The sequence below is a fragment of the Lichenostomus cassidix genome, chromosome 1, assembly GCF_008360975.1.
Source record: "Lichenostomus cassidix isolate B80296 chromosome 1, HeHo_3.0, whole genome shotgun sequence".
Classification (NCBI taxonomy): Eukaryota; Metazoa; Chordata; class Aves; order Passeriformes; family Meliphagidae; genus Lichenostomus; species Lichenostomus cassidix.
The window spans coordinates 1,475,429-1,494,539 of NC_139479.1; the positions used below are offsets into that span (position 1 = coordinate 1,475,429).

General features: G+C 45.9%; 1 protein-coding gene across 3 annotated transcripts in view; it reads right to left on the reverse strand.

The window, feature by feature from the left end:
* RUNX1 (RUNX family transcription factor 1) overlaps nucleotides 1-18,286 on the reverse strand; it is a 154,532-nt gene extending 136,246 nt beyond the window's left edge. For 2 of the 3 annotated variants that reach the window (XM_085077794.1, XM_085077958.1), the window contains exons 1-2: nucleotides 18,120-18,286; nucleotides 17,799-17,912 (exon numbers count right to left, since the gene is read on the reverse strand). In XM_085077794.1, the coding sequence (XP_084933920.1) occupies nucleotides 17,799-17,853 (55 nt within the window). In that variant the 5' untranslated portion in view covers nucleotides 17,854-17,912; nucleotides 18,120-18,286. The remainder of the gene's footprint in view (nucleotides 1-17,798; nucleotides 17,913-18,119) is intronic. The other variant, XM_085077876.1, reaches the window with a different exon arrangement.
* Between the last annotated feature and the right edge of the window lie 825 nt (nucleotides 18,287-19,111).

Consider the following 19,111-nt stretch of genomic DNA (forward strand, 5'->3'; position numbering starts at 1 on the left):
AAAGGAAATTGGGGGATCCAGTTAAAGAGGCAAAGTTTGGTGGGGTTTTTTTGTTTGGTTGGTTTTTTTGGTTTTTTTGGGGTTTTTTTGTCTAGGTTTTTTTTTATTTCTTTGTTGTTGTTGTTGGTTTTTTTGGTGTTCTGTTTTGTTTATTCTGGGGTTTTTGGATTGTTTTTTGTTTTTTTGGTTTTGTTTGTTTTCTGTTTGGTTTTTTTTTCTTCTTTTTTTTTTTAATTTGGTGGAAAGAAATGGAGGTTACCCAGAGAGATTATGGATTGCCCTGGCACAGTGGAAGGTGTCTCTGCCCATGGCAGGGCCTGGAATAGGATGATCTTTAAGATCTCTTCCCACCCAAACCATTCTGTGATTCCATGATTTTACGACACTCTTAAGCTCACCAATCTTCAATTCCAACCCCTCAACCCTCATTTCCCAACCCCAACCCTAACTCAAAGCATCCCAGTGGAAAGCAGTGAATAATTCCCTCCCACATAAATAAATGGATTATTGGCTGTTTCTGCTCTGCTCCAGAATCCAACCTGGAGTTGGATTGACTCCACCATCCCAGGACCTGCTCTCGACAAAGGCAATTCAAGATAATTCAATAATTAATTCAAGAAACAAACAGCCTCCAGTGATTAGGGCACTGTAATTAATGGGTTTGACCAGGAGAGGCTTGGGGGGCAGGATGGAATTTCAGTGGTGCAGACATCAAACAAACACAGAGAGAAAAAGAGCCAATGATCCAAGAAAATCTCAGTGTCCTGAGGGGAATGGAGAGGCAGGTGCCTCACTCTTGGAGGGAAATCTGCTCGTGTGTGTGTTGGATAACAGGGAATTATCATGGCTTTGCTGTTTCCCTAAAGAATGGAGAGGAGTTGAAGGGAAACTTGATCCACGGGAGGGAAAACAGTAGAGCATCCTGGGCAGCTTGGTTGGAGCTCACAGCATCCCCAGGAGGGACAGCTGAGGGACAGGGACAGCATCCTGGCTGGAGCTGGGCAGCGCAGGTTTAGGGGGATATTTAGGAAAAGGTTCTTCCCCCAGAGGGTGCTGGGGAATGGGAATGGGAATTCCCAGGGAATGGGAACATTCCCAAAACTGCCAGAGCTCCAGGAGCCTTTGGACAGCACTGCCAGGGATGCCAGGCTGGCATTGCTGGGGGCCTGGGCAGGAGATCAACACAGCCTGGCCTGGGCAGGGAAAAACATGGGAGGATTTGTACCTGGAGAACCTGGAGGCAGAATTTCCAGGGGATGGAGAGACAGGAGATGGAGGAATAGTTTTACACCGGAAGAGGGCAGGGAGAGATGGGATCTTGGGAATTAGGAATTGTTCCCTGGCAGGGTGGGGAGGCCCTGGGATGGAATTCCCAGAGAAGCTGTGGCTGCCCCTGGATCCCTGGCAGTGTCCAAGGCCAGGTTGGACATTGGGGTGGAGCAGCCTGGGACAGTGCAAGGTGTCCCTGCCCATCCCTGCATGATCTTTAAGTCCCTTCCAAGCCAAACCATTCCATGATTCTATGATTTTCCAGGCAGTTCCTTCCATCTCTCTGTCCCACACTAACATGGTCATCTCACCCCTCAGTCTTTGGCCTCCAGACTGAAAAAATGTGAAGTTTTTTACCACCTCTATCACCTGAAATTTCACCCTGGATGAAAACTCTGGAATTTTAGACATAATTATTCACATTTAAGCATCGGCCTGGGAGTTAATGCAAAGTTTGTTTACTGTGAAGGAACAAAAATCTATTTACGGCAAATAAAGTATTTAAAGAAACAGATTTCTCAGCCAAAGGACTTTGCTGCTCCTCGTGGTACTTTTTTACCAAATTCTGAAGTTCAGATGAATTTTTATATTCAAAACATGAGCACAAATAGAAACCCAGGCATCGTTTCATACATTTGATACAGATTATGGTTCTGTGACCCATCTGTGGCCAGAACTATTATTCTTTTTCAAGTTACCAGCTGCTCAGCAATGGGAATTCCTGACTGAAATGGTGCCTCTCCTAAAAAATCCAAGCGAGGTATTTTCAAAACCCATTTTCATTGGGATCTTTTAGTAATATTTCCTTCAAACATTTCCCCCTCCTCTTTAGTACAAATTTATAGTAAAAAATTACATATTTTTTTCATACTTCAAGTGGTGGAAATTGGCTGGATCCTCTCTCAGATTGATTTCCAGGGGATTCCAAGTGGTGAAAAACAGAAAAGCTCCACAAAACATCTAAAACATGTGGAAATGGAACATCTCAACACTGGCTTAAGAAATTATTTCTATCTCAAAGCTTTACTCTCCCCTCCCAGCTTTCTCCCATCTCTGCTGAATGCAATATTGAATAAGTCCTTAATTTATTTTTCCCATTTTTCTCTTTTTTTTTCTTTTGCTGTTCTCCTAAATTTCCTTGATTTTGAGGATCGCAGATTGATGAGAGGAAACTGTCCCTGGGATTGGAGTTTTCCAAACATCCTCAGTGTAAAATTTGAGGCAAAAAAAAAAAGGATGAAATAAAAATCTGGCAATGTCCAATTGCAGAACTGAGGTGTGAGAGGGAGGAATGAAGTGAATGAGAAAGAATTATTTAGAATTCCGCAGAAAATTGAAGGAACATCCCTGCCAGCGTAAAACTTGCTAATTCTGTTTTTAAAAGAGCAATTAATTAAATGCAGGATATTTTAATTGATGACAGACTCCTCAGAGGGAGCAATTCCTTCCTAATATCATATCTAAAGCTCCCAGTTCAGCTAAAACTGCAAGAAACACAGAACAGCCCAGCTTTAAAATAAACTCCCTGGAAAGACATAAGAGTGATTTGTTCCCTTTTTCCTTCAGAAACCCAAGGATTGCAGGCAGCAGGTGGATGAAATGTGAATCCTGCACTCCTTTTGTGTGTGGATCTCACTAAAAAGTGGGATATTGGATGTCCTTGGACAGGTGCTACCGGATTAAAGGGGCTGAGTGTAAATTCTGAAGTGGGTCTTTTCAGCATTATTTAAATAAAAATAACTGACTGTGTGACCTTCTCATCTCCTACCAGGGATTTGGGATTGGTTGGTTGGGGATTTTTGCATATAAATTTTATTTAAAAATATAGCAAAGTTTTGTTTAAAATAGACATAATTGCAGGGCCTGAAGGAGCTGCAGGAAACATGGAGAGAGACAATTGCCAAGGGCTGCAGGGACAGGACACAGGGAATGGCTGCAGACTGAACAATTATAGTTTAGATGGGATATTGGGAAGGAATTGTTCCCTGGCAGGGTGGGGAGGCCCTGGGATGGAATTCCCAGAGAAGCTGTGGCTGCCCCTGGATCCCTGGCAGTGTCCAAGGCCAGGCTGGACATTGGGGCTTGGAGCAGCCTGGGACAGTGGAAGGTGTCTCTGCCATGGCTGGGGTGGAAATAAATGATCTTCAACATCCCTCCCAACCCAAATCATTCCACGCATCTGAAGAGCTGAATCTAAAGATCTAACCTGACCAGGCAAGGGCAATTCATGAGGAGAAAAATCATTCCTGGTCCTCCAGAAACTTCTATGCTGGGAGCTTCACAGCTTTTTGTTGCTCTCATTGCAATAATAATATTTGCTTTAGGGAGGAAATTATTTGATGCTGATAAGAGAAGAGAGCTCATTCTAAGGAGTGAGGAAACTCTTTCCCAGAGGTCAGAGAGATTCTGTGTTTGCTTTCAAGTAGGAGCAAAAACATTTGGTTTTACAGCTTCATCCCCTTCACATCTTTTTCCGTCTGCAAACATTTATCCTCCTCCGTATCAGCTGCATCCCAAAATCATCAAGGCTGGAAAAGCCCTTCAGGATCACCCAGTGCCACCCCAGCAGCACCAGCATCACCCAAACCATGTCCCCAAGGGCCACATCCAGACTCCTCCTGAACACTGCCAGAGACAGGGACTGCAAACCTCCCTGGGCAGCTCATCCCAATGCCTCTCCACTCTGTGAGGGAAATTTTCTTTCCCAATTTCCAACCTGAACCTCCCCAGTTGCAATTTCAGGCCATTTCCTCTCCTCCTTTCCCTTGGGACACTCAGCACAGCCTGACCCCCTCCCTGCCCCTCCTGTCAGAGTTGTGCAGAGCAATGAGGTTCCCCTGAGCTCCTCTGCTCCACACTGAGCTCCTTTCCTAGCTCCCTCAGCCTCTCCTCCCATGATGGGATTTCCAGCCCCTTCCCAGCTCTGTTCCCTGCCCTGGTCTCACTCCTTTTACACAAGACGAGAAATTCCATCTCCTCCAGTGGTGCCATCACCTCAATGTGTCAAGAAAATGGAATATTCTGGGACAGCCACACATTTCAGGGAAGTTTTAATGGTGACCCTTGTTCTTTTGCTGATCCTGTGAAGGAAATATCCCTATTATTTATAGTTGCTAACAGATAATGACTTCAGTGATTATCTGAGTGGAAAAACTTTATCAGGAGAGATTAATTTACATTGCAAATGGGAGGGTAGGGAATGGACAATGAGCCACCACCCATCTGCTTTAACACCTGAGAGAATCCCAAAGTTCCCACTGAGCAACTCTTCTGTTGAGGGTCAGGAATGGAAAACACAAGCTGGGAGTTTTCCCCCACAATTTAAACTGGAAGGTTTGATCGAACCTGAAATCCTGAAGCTGAACCTTTCCCTGGAGTGTTTGTGGTAAATCAGGAGAGGCTTTTTAGGGAGCTCTGAGTGAGGAGGCTGAAGGAAAAACCCCTTCAGGAAAATATCACAGAATCTGATATGGAATAGAAGGTTTGGGCTGGAATGACCTTGAGGATCATCTCATTCCATGAGGAACACCTTCCACTATCCATGGTCACTCCAAGCCCCATCCAACCTGGCCTTATAAAGAAGGAAAAGTTAAAAAAATGCTTTCTAGGAAGAAGAATAAAATAATTAAATAAAACCCCCAAAGTACTCCATCCAGGAAAGGCTGATCCACAAGTGCAGATCCAACTTTTCCCCACACAGGATCAGGTTTTTACCCAGCTTCCCACACCAAAAACACGACTAATTTTGGGAGGCGTGAGGTGACTTCACTGCCTTTCTCTGCTGTTCTGTCAAATACAACAGAGATGAGTTGGGAAAAAGGCAAAATCAATGTGAAATGGAAAAGCTGAGCTCAGCTGGGCCTATCTGTGGCCCTGCAGAATCCCTGGGTTACCTCCAGCCTTCCCTTCACAGCTCCCTGGGACTGGTGGTGGATGTGGCTTTTGGCTTCCCACAAGAGAAACCCAAATTCTGGTTGTAGTTTCACTTTTGATGGAACTCCTCGACACCACAGCCACAGTTTTGGGAACTGTGGATGAAATCAGAGCCAAGCATGGCCCAGAAAGTGGGAAAGCCACTCAAAGCCACTGCCCAGGGATGTGTCCCAAGGAGCAGCTTCTTCCATGGACACAAGGGAAGGGGGAAATGGGAGCAAAGCAACATGATGCTGTGATAGATGAAGATTTATGGAATATCCTGAGCTAGAAGGACCCACAGGATCATCCAGTCCAAGCCCTGTCCCTGCACAGACACCTCAAAAATCCCACCCTGGGCATCCCTAGGAGAACTGTCCATGGAAGGAAATTCCTCAGGGTGTTTTCCTGTATCTTTGTGTGGCTCCCAGGTGGAGCAGGCAAGGAAAAAGCAAGAGGGTGGAATCCCAGAGAAAACCATGAAACTCCAAAGCTTTTGGTTTTGGCAGCATTTGAAACGAAAACATTGTACACATTATCATTATTATCACTATTATTTTATAAGAAGAAAGTGAATTGACATTTGATCAAAGCAATTTCCCAACATATTTTTCCCTGATAACTGAATTCATAAAACCATGGAATAATAAAGTGGCTGAAATTTCTCAGCCCCAATATTCTGATTAAAGAGCAAGAATGAGAAACCTTTTATGCTAACCCAGGACTGAACCTCCAGTTAAGACATTTCAAACCTTTCATAGGAAGCCCAGGGAACACCCTGGCTTCCCACAGAGGGAGCCACAGGTGTCCAACACTTTGTACCCAGTGCATCTGTGAGCCTGAGCTTTGTTTTAAGCCTCACACCTGAGCTGGAGCTTTGTTTTGAAGCCTCACCCTTGGCTTTGAAGGGGTGAGGGGCATCATTTATGTGGCTGTGCACAAAGTCAAGCCTCTCATGCTGCAAACAGGAACAAGAGATGCAGGAATGAACATCTCCATCCCATAAAAAGGCTCCTATAAGATATGGAGAGCCAGAGATGGACATGGCAACAAAGTCACAGAATCATCAAGATAGAAGAGCCCTTAGGATCACCCAGTGCCACCCCAGCAGCACCAGCTTCACCCAAACCATGTCCCCAAGGGCCACAGCCAGACTCCTCCTGAACACTGCCAGAGACAGGGACTGCACCATGGGCAACTCATTTCACCTCCTGACCACTCCTGTGGGGAAAAAAAAAAATCTCAAATCTCTTATCAGAACCTCCCTGGTGCATTTTAAGTCCATTTTTTCTCCTCCTTTCACTTGAGCCGTGACATCTCAAACGGGGTCAAAGTCTGCATCGCACTGAGACAAAACCACAGCTCTCTGCTTTCTGAGCCCAGAAACTTCGTGTCACCAGTTCTGATCTCCTCCAAAAATGCTCTGAGCCTGGCTTAGACTCAACCTCACAACGTGCTGGGGATGCCAGGCTGGCAGGGTGACAGGCGTGGGTGCAAACTCCCCAAACTGTGACAGCTTCACGCTCTGCGATTCCCCATTTACAACCTCCTCCTTCCACGCCGCTCAGCCCTTCTGAGAAGGAGCAAACCTCCATCCCCTAAGAACAGCACAGCTCCCATCCCTTCTGAGAACCCAAAATAACCAACAGAGAGCTCGGCAGAGCTCGAGAGCGGCGGGGAAAAGGCGCAGGGGGACAGGAAAGCGCCGGAGGACGGAACTGCTGCAAGAGGCCTTATCAGCCCCACGCAGGGCCTGCGGTTTGCAGCTCTCGCAACCCTCCTGCAACTGCCGCTTGTTTTCCAACAAACAGGATGCCCTAAGAGGCAGCAGCTGGCTCTGAACGCTGGGGAGAGAGGGGCTGGGGGTGCTGGGAGCTGCTTGGGGTTTTTCCCGGAGGAAAAAGGGGTGCAGGTGTGTCCCGAGCTCCTTCCTGAGGCCTGTGCTGCTGGGTGAAACAAAAAGCGGTGTGGTTGTGCGGCAGCAGAAAGGCTGAGCTCCTGTTTTGCTCCTGTTTTGCTCCTGTTTTGCTCCAGTTTTACTCTTCCACCTCGAAGAAGTTGAGGGAGGGGTTGTGCTGTGCTGAAACACCGAGGGAATATCTCTGGTGTGCCTGGAAAAATTGAGGATGGCCCTGGATCCCTGAAGTGTCCAAGGCCAGGCTGGATGGCTCTGAGCAGCCTGGGACAGTGGAAGGTGTCCCTGCCCTGGGCAGGGGTGGCACTGGATGGGCTTAAAATCCCTTCCCACCCCAACCATGCCAGGATTCCATGCAGATTTCCATGATTTCTTTGCTATGCAGTCCCCCCTTCACTGGAGTGAGGATTGGATTCATGGAATTGCTACCAGAAGAGCCAAAGGAAGTGTCCCAGGACATTTCTGGGCAGCCCCTCCAGCCCATTTTCCCTCCCCTACCCCAAACTCTGCAGCTCAGGCTCCTCAAGGAGCACATTCTGTTTTCCAAGGACAGAACCACATTCTGTTTCTCCTACAAAAAAACCTGCCTGGCAAACAGGAGAGACACCAGCCTGGAATTTCACCCAGAAGGGAGATATTGGACGAACAAAACCAGCTCTGCCCCTGCTCTGATAATTCCCTGGACAAAGGTTATTCCCTGTCCCAGAGGTGGAGCATTTTCCAACATCAGCACTGGCTTTGCAGCTCTGCAACCTCCAAGGGCTTCTGGAACTTTCCAGAGCCAGATCAGCACCAGAGAAAAAAAAAGTAGCTCTGGAATTATATTAAAAAGATAACAAAGTTTTACTTTTTAATTATTTTTGGCAAGGAAAAAAGAAGAAGAAACACTTTTAAGTGCATGAATAGAGTGACATCTCCCTGTCCCACAACAACCTCCAGCCCTGCTGGAGCCTGGGAAGTTTTTAGGAAGTCTAAATTCTAGTTGAGAACATCCCGAGTTGGAAAGGACCCACAAGATTCATCAAATCCAATTTGATATCCACAAACGGCTCTTAGCACTGCTGCTCAAAAGCGACTGGAAAACACTTTTCCCCTGGATTTTCCTTATGGTTTGCAGTTTGAACTGGATTGCAGCTGGAGAGGTACAATATTAGAGCCCTGAAATCATGTGTGGTGCTATGGAAATTTCTGATTAAAACATCAGCCTGATTAAATCTGAATTTCGAGTTAGGCACGAGATCTTTCGGGAGATAGTTGGGCTCAGAGCGGTAAAGCTGAGGTTCTCAGAACTGCTGAACTTCTGATATGCTAAATTCTTAATCCTAATTCCTAAATTCTTCATCCATGAAGATGAGGAACCAGATGATGACCCAGCTTCCCTGGGTCTGCCTAGGACACCATCTCCTGGCTTTTTAATTGCACCAAACCAGACTTGCCTCGAATTCGGGTGATGTTTGAATCTGAAATTTAATAATGACACTTCCAAGGAGAAGATTTTGGTGGCTTTGAGTGTTTTCAAGGAAAGCTTTTCAGAATTTCCCACTAAAGCAAGGCTTAACAAGAAAATGAATGACAGATTCTCACGAGAAGCAAGAGAGATTTTCACCACATTGCACAGGTTGTGAGGAAGGCCCTGATCAACAATATCTGGATTTATGGAATTAATTTCCAGAGAGTAACTGCCCAGAGTGTTCAAGGCAATCAATCCATCCCCTTCCCAAGTGCTTCCCCAACATTTCCTTAAAACATGGCAAGGTTAGGGAATGATCCTGGCTCTGCTCTGGGGAACCAGCAATGGCACCAGAGGAAATTCCACCTGGACTGGAAGCAGAACTTCTCCCCTGGTCTCATCTTTCCTTGAAGCAACCCTTGGGCTCAACACCCTCCTCGCTTTTTATCTCCCACATCACAACTTGCATCAAACCTCTGACACAAACTGCCTCCCGAGTTTCGCAGCGATTAAAGTGAAAAAGCGAGAACGAGAAAACACGACTTCAGAAATAATTCTCTTTTTTCCTGCCATTTTCTCCCTCCCACGCTCAGCGCGCCACACGCCACTTTCGAGCTTTCGTTACCAAAATTAATGGTGATGTCATCCCATTGCCAAAATGAACAGGCCCAGGCGCATGCAGGAAGCTTCTAGGGGAGCCTGGAAAAAGGAAATTAAGATCCCACAGGAAGCTGTTCACCCAGTGGGATCTATGCACAGAGTCCTGAACTTGAGATTTGGGGAAAAAATCCAGAATTTTGGAGATTTATTCAATACTTATTGATTCAGAACTCTCTGTAAACTCAGGAATTAAAGAGCAGGACTGCCCAGCAGCTCCAGGAGACACCAATCCTTCCATCCCAGGGAGTTTGTGGATTTCCCATCCCTGGAAGTGTCCAACGCTGGGTTGGAGCAACCTGGGATATTGGAAAGCTCCCTGCCCATGGCAGGGGGTGAAATGAGATGATCTTGAAGGTCCCACCCAACCCAAATCAATCCATGAGTCCATGATTTCATGATTCCATGACTGCTTGCTGACTTCCTTCATCATTTGGACAGGGATAAAGCTCCAGGAATCAGGATAAAAGGGAGGAATTCCAGGTGCCAGGCACAGAACCAGGATTTCTCTGGGCCTCCTGTATCCATCTGATCCCAACCAAAGTGGGACAACACCAGTGAAGGAAAGGACCATCATTTAATAAGCCAATCAAATGGACAATGGGGGATTTAGTTCGAACACTGAGCTTCCAAAAAAAATCCTGGAAAAATGCCAGTGGATTATTCTGGGAGCACAACCTGGGGGAGTTTTCTGTATTCCTTTCTTTTAACTCAGGGGCAAAGGCAGCTCCAAACACCTGTGTCTCAAATAGCAGCAGCTGAGCCTCAGGTTTCCATCACCCAACCATTCCCTGAAATCCTGGCAGCTCCACTTGGTCGGGAATATTCCCCATCCCAGCTGGAAATGCAGCACCCACTGGAAATGGAGGTCAGCTGAGGAAAAGTGGCTTTGGTGATTTAAGGGCTAAATCAGACACACAATGAAAAACTTCTTTACCTTTCTGACTTTCTCACTCTCTTTTCTGCACTGAATTCTGGTAAAAAAAAAATTTAATATGGATTTTTTTTCAGACAAATCTGTAATCCACTTAGTTTTTTTTTTGTTTTGTTTTTTTTTCTTTTTTTTTCCTTCATTATACAATAACTCAAAGCAGGTTTGTCTCCAGCTGCAGAAATGCAAACCACAAGCAAAACTTGCAGCCTAAGTCATTCACGAGAAATGTTTGGGGGGAATTTGTTGGTGGCAAATGTTGCAAAGAGCAGCATTTCCACCAAACCTCAATCACAAGGTAATTTGTTTTCTCACCGAAGAAAAAGAAGTGAGGGCAACTTGGCTGCAGGTAATTACAGCCTAAAACAGACAGCTCATATTTTACTATAGGTTATTTATTTAATTTCTCATTCACTCCTTCTTTGAACTGTTTCAAATAAGAGAGGCCTTCATGTTGCCTGCATGTGATGAAACTTTTAAACCCCCAAAGTTTATCCTGTCTCTGCTTTTTAATCTTGAAAGCCATTCACATTTAGTTTCCACACCATTGCTTCATTTAGAAAATTAAATAATTTTCTCCAGTGTAGCAAGGGACAGCCAGAAGAAATTCATGTTCCTGTATGAGACCTGAATCTTGGTTTCAATGTGCAAAGTTTTTTTTTATGCTTACTGTGAAAAACGTGTGGGTGTTTAGCCCTGTCCATCATCACTTTTACAGGTTTGATCAAGAGAGCTGCTGCAGACTGAGAGGACTTTTTCCTTTCAGAGGTGACCAGAAGGATGGAGAAAGTGGTAACTGTGCTTCTTGCAAAGGACTTGGAACAATTCAACCACCACATATTGCAGCAAGTGATTCACCAGCACTCATAAATACACTCAGAATGGTTGGGGTTGGGAGGGATTTTAAGGATTTTAATCTCATCCCACCCCTGCCATGGCACTGTCCCAGGCTGCTCCAAGCCCCAGTGTCCAACCTGGCCTTGGACACTGCCAGGGATCCAGGGGCAGCCACAGCTTCTCTGGGAATTCCATCCCAACCCCTCCCCACCCTTCCAGGGAACAATTTCTCCCTAAGGTTCAATCTAAACTTTTCTCTTTTAGTTTAAAACCTCCTCCCCTCATTAATGAAGTCTTGAGTGTATCTTCCAGATATGAATTCTGTTCCACCTGACTCATACAAAGCCCAGACCTCATTTACATGGAGGTCCTGAAAACCAGAAGTGTTTTACAGAAGTCTGATATTATCTGGTAACTGAATTCTGACATACGAAGCACTTCCCACGAAGTGGGTGTAGCTCTGCTCTCACATCTGGGGCCTCTCTGGGTGATGTGCACTGGAGTCTCCTCTGCTCTTTCACAGAATCCCAGAACCATCAAGGGACATTCAGGATCACCCAGTGCCACCCCAGCAGCACCAGCATCACCCAAACCATGTCCCCAAGGGCCACATCCAGACTCCTCCTGAACACTGCCAGAGACAGGGACTGCAAACCTCCCTGGGCAGCTCATCCCAAGGCCTCACCACACTTCCAGGGAATTTTGCTTTCCCAATCTCCAATCTGCCCCTCCCCTGGTGCAATCTGAGGTCATTTCCTCTCCTCCTTTCCCCCTAAAACCACGTAGAACACGAATTTGTGAGAGCTGTAGGTGGTGCTGGGGTCAGGAATGTCACAAAGGACATAACTCCATACTGTGCTTCACCCTGACCCTGCCAGGGATTTCCCAACCACTCCTTTCTCTTTTAAACACACCAAAAAAACACTGGAAGGCTTTTTGCCTTTTGGCTTTTTGCTCAGAGCTTCTGTGCTGCTGATTTGATGAGGGTGGCAGGGCTTGCCCTGAGTGCAGCAGCTTGAAATGTTTATAGCAGATCACATAAAACCTGACAGGTTTCAGGTTTCCTTCCAGTGCATTCACGGAAAGATTTGTAAGACATAAACCTTTCAACCTGCAGACAAAACCCAACCTAAATGCAGCTTCTGAGCTTTGAAAATCATGGCTTCACTAGGAGAGCAGATGACAGAAAACACCCTGCAAGACAAAATATTCATGAGGAAAAACAAAAAAACCCCCAAGCCCATCTCGGACTGCTTTGGGGTTCACTGGAATTAGAAACTCAAAACAAAAACTGCAGGCTGGGGGAAAAAAAAATGCCCAGATTGATCAAAACCTGAGAAAATGTTCTCACAAATCTTCACAAAGTGAAACTGCCCAGTTTGACAGAGTTTCACTCACAGGAAGAAGTGGGGAATCCTCCAGACACCATCAAGGATGAATTGGAAACTCTGCCAGGCAGAGCTGCCCTCACTCTCTCCTTCCCTGCTTCACACTCAGTCCTTCTTCTATTTCAATGGTTTGAATGAATTTTTATAGCAAATTTGATGTTCTAGATGAAAACATTTAGTTTTATTATTAAATTTAATAACTTAATTATAAAATTTGGGCTTTGGCTGGGATTTCAGTGGGGGGAAAAAAAAGTCATTTATTTTGGAAATTACATTGGGAACCTGCATGATTCCTACTGTTTCCACTGGCAAGAGTGACAAGCCTTGATTTGAGCATCCCTGAGGGGATGTGTGGGATTTCTGGGATGTGTGGGATTTCTGGGATGTGTGTTGTGACATTCTGGGGTGTCTGTTCTCACATTCTGGGATGTGAACTTCACCCACAACCTGCAGCCCTTCCTGGGTGCTCTGATGCTTCACCCACCACCCCACACAGCTCCTCAATGCCCTTCAGAGAGGAGATATCCCTCCTCCCCAATTTGGGAAGCTGACTCAAGTTTACACAACCATTCTGCAGCCTCTTCAGACAAGAGGCGATGAGGGAGGACGATGTTTTCTTGTCCTCTGAGCCCAGTGAGTCACCCAGCCCGTGGTCTGTCTCTCTCCATGGCCAATCCCAAAATCCCAGCTGGCCTGGAGGAAGCCACAAATCATCTGGCACATGACAGAGCTGCTTACAGGGGATCTTTCTTCCCCAGCTTGAACAGGGTTTGGTTTGTGCTCTCAAATAGGGCAGGGAGATGCAAAGGGAGAGCTTAACCCTTCCAAAGATTTTTTTTTTTTTTCCCCTTCAACCTGGCTGGTATTTATTAAGAATTTGTTGATGATCTTAAAGGATTGAAGGTGTTTTAAGGATTCTGCTAAAGCCTTGGGCTCAGTGGTGTTTTATGGCAATGAACCTGTCCTGGTGCAGTTTAATGCCCACTCTGCCTTTCACCCTTGTTTTCCAGTCACATTCCAGCCTGGCCCTCTGGGAATCCCTGCAGATTCCTCTGGAATATCCAGGATGTCCCATTTGCGTGTGGCAGGATGGCAATTCAGATGCTTCTCCCGGTTTGGGGATAAACTCATATTTTGACAGAGAAATTTGCTTTTTTCCTTCCGATTGTTTCTCCTCGGCTTTTCAATGTTCCTAAATCCAACAGCAGCCATTCCCTTGCCACTCTTGCTTTAGGCACAAGACTCTCCCCTCTCAAATAACAGCATGACTGAGTCACTCATTCTTTCTTCTGCATTTCAAATGTCATAAATTGCTTTCATAAAACTTGCCTCTCTCACTTGGCCTTCACATGCATTTCAAGATAAGCAGCCTGTTCTTTCGGGGTCATGCCTGAGCAGTCAAACTAAATCATGATTATCTTCTGGTCATGAAAGAAGGAAAAAAAAAAAAGAAAAAAAAAAAAAAAAAAGCAGTTTATTTGCTATTTTTACTGCATCCCCAGGCAGTGTAGGGGGAAATACTTTCATTTTCCACAAACTCAGAGCTGGAGTTTGCCCCTCATGGTAAAACACCCCACAATCTTTAATTAACAATTTAATTAATTAATTAAACGATAAAGGGAAAAGGCAAAACAATCTGAGGGATGCGCAAGCCAGACAGAACCTAAATCCCTTTCAGGCTCAGCACACCACATCCCTGGGCTGAGTGTGGCTGCTGAAGCACTCAGGGAAATATTTTGGCGCAGGAGAAAATCTCTTGATCTCAGCAGAGCAGCGTGTTCAGCTCTGTCAGACTTCTGACTTCCTGCGCTCAGCCCTCGCAACGTTTCTCGAGGCTTTTAAGTGAAAAAAAGAGCTCAGGCCGTGTAAATCAGACATTGTGCAAGGTTTGGCTACTTGTAAGCCAAGGTTTTTATGAGCTTTAGCTCAATTTCCTACTCACAAGCTGCAGTCGGTGGTTTATAATGCTGAGACGAATTAACTCTTTGGTACAGGGAAAGCAGCCTGAAAATGCCTGGAAAATTCTCTCTACACAGTGATAAGGGAATTTATGCTGCTGGAAAAGGGGAATCCCACACTGGTTTGGGTTGGAAAGGACATTAAATTGAATTCAATTAATTAAATTAAATCCCATCCAGTGCCACCTCTGCCATGGCAGGGACACCTTCCACTGTCCCAGGCTGCTCCTAAAAATGTGAGCCTTCCCAGCCTTGATTAATATTAATTTTTAAAAACTTGCACAATAATTAATAAAAAATCATATTTTAAAGGACAATTAATAAAAATGTAATGAAGGCAAAACCAGGAGACACCTTCACCTATTGAAATAATTAAACCTTGCAGCAAAAATAAGGAAAAAATGCCCTCCTGGAAAATATTATACTTGGTGCTATTTTGAGCTCCATAAGGAGATGAGTTCTGTTTTCTTTGATAGGCAAAATTATTAGGAAATTTTAAAAGACAACATAAAATTATAAAAATTGGGGGGGAGGGGTGATCAAATGGCCACCATTTCAAACTCACAGGGTCGCTCTTCAACCCAAAACCCCACCAAGCCTCATTTTTCCACCTCTTCCCAAAACTCCTCCTCGGAATGGGTTCAGAATTCGGGAGGTTCCAGCCCAATCCTCCTTCCTTTAGCTGGTGGAAGAGCCGAGGAGCTGGCGTGGTGTGATAGAAAAAGCTCCACATCCTTTGTGGTGCACCACACTCCATCAATATGGCATTGCCTGTGCTCCTGTCACCGCTCCAAGGGGCTGCAAAAATGCTGCTGCTTCCCCTCTCCCCTTTTTTTCCCCCGATTTTCACCTAGTATCAGGCAGAAAAAGAGTTTTTAGATTTCCTTCTCGCAGAGCTGCTGGGCCTGATAACGGGAAATCCACAGAGATAACGACTTAGTTTTCCCCTTTCCCTCGCGATTTCGGTTGAGGGAGAAAGTGCAATAAATGTTGGTGGGAAAAGCAGAAAAGAAGCACTTTGGGGACATTTCTTTGCAAACCCTGTTGAGAAACAGCGATGAGAACAAGCTACCCTAGGGATGATTATTTTTCTTGCTCCTGAGCCCAAATGCTCCTTTTGCTGCGCCCAGGATTTTGAAACTGCCCGGAGTTCGTTTGAGTGGAGAAAGGAACAAAAAGGGAACTGCTGGAAAACCGTTCCACATTCACACACTGTGTTCTTTTGCAATGACGAAACGTTTGTTTTACACCTCAACTGAATGTTTTACCCGAGGTTTTCTGCAGGGAAAACTTCTTTACTCAAGGTTTTCTGCAAGGAAAACCTCTTTACTCAAGGTTTTCTGCAGGATCTTGTGCCAGGCACTTGCCAGGATCTGCAGCAGGGCTGCCAAAACTGAATGGAACATTTTATATAAATACAAAAACAAGGAATGGATTGGGTTGGAAGGGAGCTTAAAAATCATCTCATTCCATCCCCCTGCCATGGCAGGGACACTTTCCACTAATCCTAGGCTGCTCCAAGCCCCATCCAGCATGAACATTCCACCTGAACATTCCAGGTGTTCCTAAGGTATCCAGATGACTTCCAGCCTAGCAATGCTTGTAGCCCAGTCCATAAAGAAAATGAAATTCTGCTGCTGTAGCAACATTAATGCCAAAAATGAGTGCTAAAGACAATAATAAACCCCATTCTGGGGTGTTGAGCTAAACCTCTTGCTGGACTGAGCAGCTTTAATGAAACTCCTCCTTTTCTGGCCAGATCAACCCTTGGTTTTCAAGCAGCTGCTCTCCAATTTTTTGGGTTCCTGCCAACCACACGACCCCTGCTCCCCATCCTGTCCCGTGGCCTGGCTCTGCTCTGGCACTCCACAAGCCCCACGAGGTTCACTCTGTTCTTTATCAGACACACAAAATTTCCTCAAGAACTACAGATTAAACACCGAGCGGCTCCCGAGCTAAATAAAATAAATAAATTAAGAAAAGGCTGACGAATTGCAGGAAGATCCTGCTTGTTATTTTAGCAGTATTGCTTCCTTTCCCTGCTGGGGGTGCTGAGCAATGTCAGCACTTGGGCACCTCTTGCTCAGCCTTCAGCATCTCTCCCCCGCCCAGGCGAGAAGGTGCTGGTGACTCACAGCGCCAGGAAAAAGACGGAGAAAAACTTTGGGTATGAGGAGAAGGGGGGGAAAAGTCAAACAGCAGAGCTTGGAAGAATTTGGGCAGGCTGCCTGTGTCGCTGTCGGGGAGCTGTGACCCTCAGGGTGCCAAGAGCTGCTGGTGACACAGCAGCTGGGAAGGAGCAGCCTTCCGCATTCCCGCTTTTTAATGGGAATAAACTCCTGACTCACGCCAAGCCGGCGAGTCTGGGGCTGTGAGGAGCTCTGAAGCGCTGCTGTCTGGCCAAGGCTGGGCTGGGACATTCTCCGTGTCCTTGTCACCCACGTGGGCACAGCCCTGCTGCCCACAGAGCCTCGCATGGTGAGGGGAAAAGTTCATCTCCATGAGTTAATTGGGAAGGTAATTCCCAGGAAGCAGAGAAATTTCCCGTGCCACTGCCCGGCCGAGCTGTATGAATAAGCCATGACTAACCCATCAGCCCCACAGGGGGTGGTGAGAACATTACAAGAACGTTACAACCTCTTGCTCACCGGTGACAAAAAACACACATCGCTGGCTGAAGTCCTTCCATTCCCCCCCGGAGCCCTTCGGGGCTGCAGCTGCTCCTTCAGCCTCCAGAGCATCCCAGAGCCTCTCACTCCATCCCCACCGCTCTTTCCCCGAGCCACGTGAGTTGCAGCAAGCTTTCAGCAGGTTCCTAAGCTTTTTCCTAAGCCCTAAGCCCAGCCTGTATCCAGCTCTGCTCCCTCACTGCTCCCTGCACGACTGTTGGTAGTCATTAGTCATGGCAGCAGCTCCAAAAGTCCCCAAAAAAAGAACCAAGAGGGGCTTGTGCTGCCACTCTTGAACCTGCAGTAATTCCCCGAGCCACGTGAGTTGCAGCAAGCTTTCAGCAGGTTCCTAAGCTTTTTCCTAAGCCCTAAGCCCAGCCTGTACCCAGCTCTGCCTTCTGGGCTCACTGCTCCCTCCCTGCACTGCTGCTGGTTGTCATTTGGCATGGCAGCAGCTCCAAAAGTCCCCAGAAAAAGAACCAAGAGGGGCTTGTGCTGCCACCCTTGTACCTGCAGTAATCCCCAGCAGTTCTCCGAGCCCACTTGGGTTTAGGAAGAGCAAATTCAGCAGCATGCAATGGTTGTTTGAACAGCTTAAATGAGTCCTTGTTATAATAACACAATCAGGCTGTAACTGATAAGCGATGAGATGGTATTTCTGCAAGCTCAGATATCAACTCAAAGAAAAACTGAAGTGGAAAAATACCCATGTAGTACAAGGAAGTGCCCAGATCCTCTCCAAACATGCATTTTCTTTAACACAGGAAAGCAAAAAAAAAAAAATAGATTTAGAAATTCTGAATGGCACTTACCTCTCAAGAAGTGCTGGTAAGAAGGAAGTGACTCAAATATGCTGTTTGAAGCCATTGTTTCCTCTTTAAAACTCACTCTCTCTTCACTGGGAGGGAATTTAGGGTTTCTTCCACCTTGGGGAGTGAAAAATGAAGATTGGTCATTGCCACCACCCTCCTCCCAGCCATCCCTCTCGGCTCCATCCTGGCCTTTTGGGGAGCAGATTCTGAGCTCCTTTAGCTCAAAGAACTCCGAAATTGTTTCTTAAAAAGAAGGAGAAGGGGGGAAAAAAAAAAAAAAAAAAAAAAAAGGGCGGCTTGGTTGTGGTTGCTGATGCTTACCACCCTCCGAAACCCTGTGGTTTGCAGGCACAACGATTCGCCCTCCCTGCTGACCAATATCCCGGACCCGCTCTTGGGTGACTGCCTCCGTACCCAACTTGTGGTTCTGTGGTTGTTTATGAGGCCCAAAGAAGTGTTTCACACAACCCAAATTACAAATTTAACTGTTCCCCTTTCCAGCACTTGCCTCCATTGGTTCTTCTGCATCACATGACTGGGGTGATGTCGACTTTCTGCCTTTTTTTTTTTTTTGGGTAACGATTTTTTTTTTTTTTTTTTTAAATAAACTTTCTGAAGTCATGCCCTTCCCACTCCACCTGCCCTCCCCAGGGCTCCAGGCAGGGATGGAGTTGCTGAGGGAGGGAAAAACTGGTGATTCACCAGCCTTGATGCTCCGAAAGGCCTTTGCTGAGTTAGTTCGACTCCGTTTGTTTGGTTGTGTGTGGTTTTTATGGAGCTCCTGCTTATTTTGATAGCGAGTTCAGTGCTGCTTATTCCGTAGGAATTCAAACCTGTGAAGGCAGCAGGATGTGGAGCTCATCCTGTAAAACGTTGGGAATCAGCAGGAGGAAAGACCCCTTTCCTCTCACTGTGATGAGATTTATTATTTTTAAGAAATTGGGAAAAAAAGGGGAGATTAAAAAGGGGAGATTAAAAAGTTCCAACAATTGTTTGGTTTTTTGGGTTTTTTTTAAATGGAGAAAAGAGGGAGACTGAAAATTCCCAACATGATTTGGAATCACTATGATGGCAAAATCTAAGGAGTGCTGGAAGATCCCAGGTAGTTCTTTCCATTGGGTCCAATCCTAGTCTTCCCTTAGTACAATTCCTGCTCTTCCTTTGTCTTCTCCCTCCCCAAAAGAAGAAAATAAAAGGTTAAAATAAAAAGCCTAAACCAATAATCAATTGGAAATTCTGTTTCTGGGTGTGACAATGAAGAAGAGAGGAGAAAATTCACTTACTCCTCCACGAACTTGGAATTCCTGGACAAA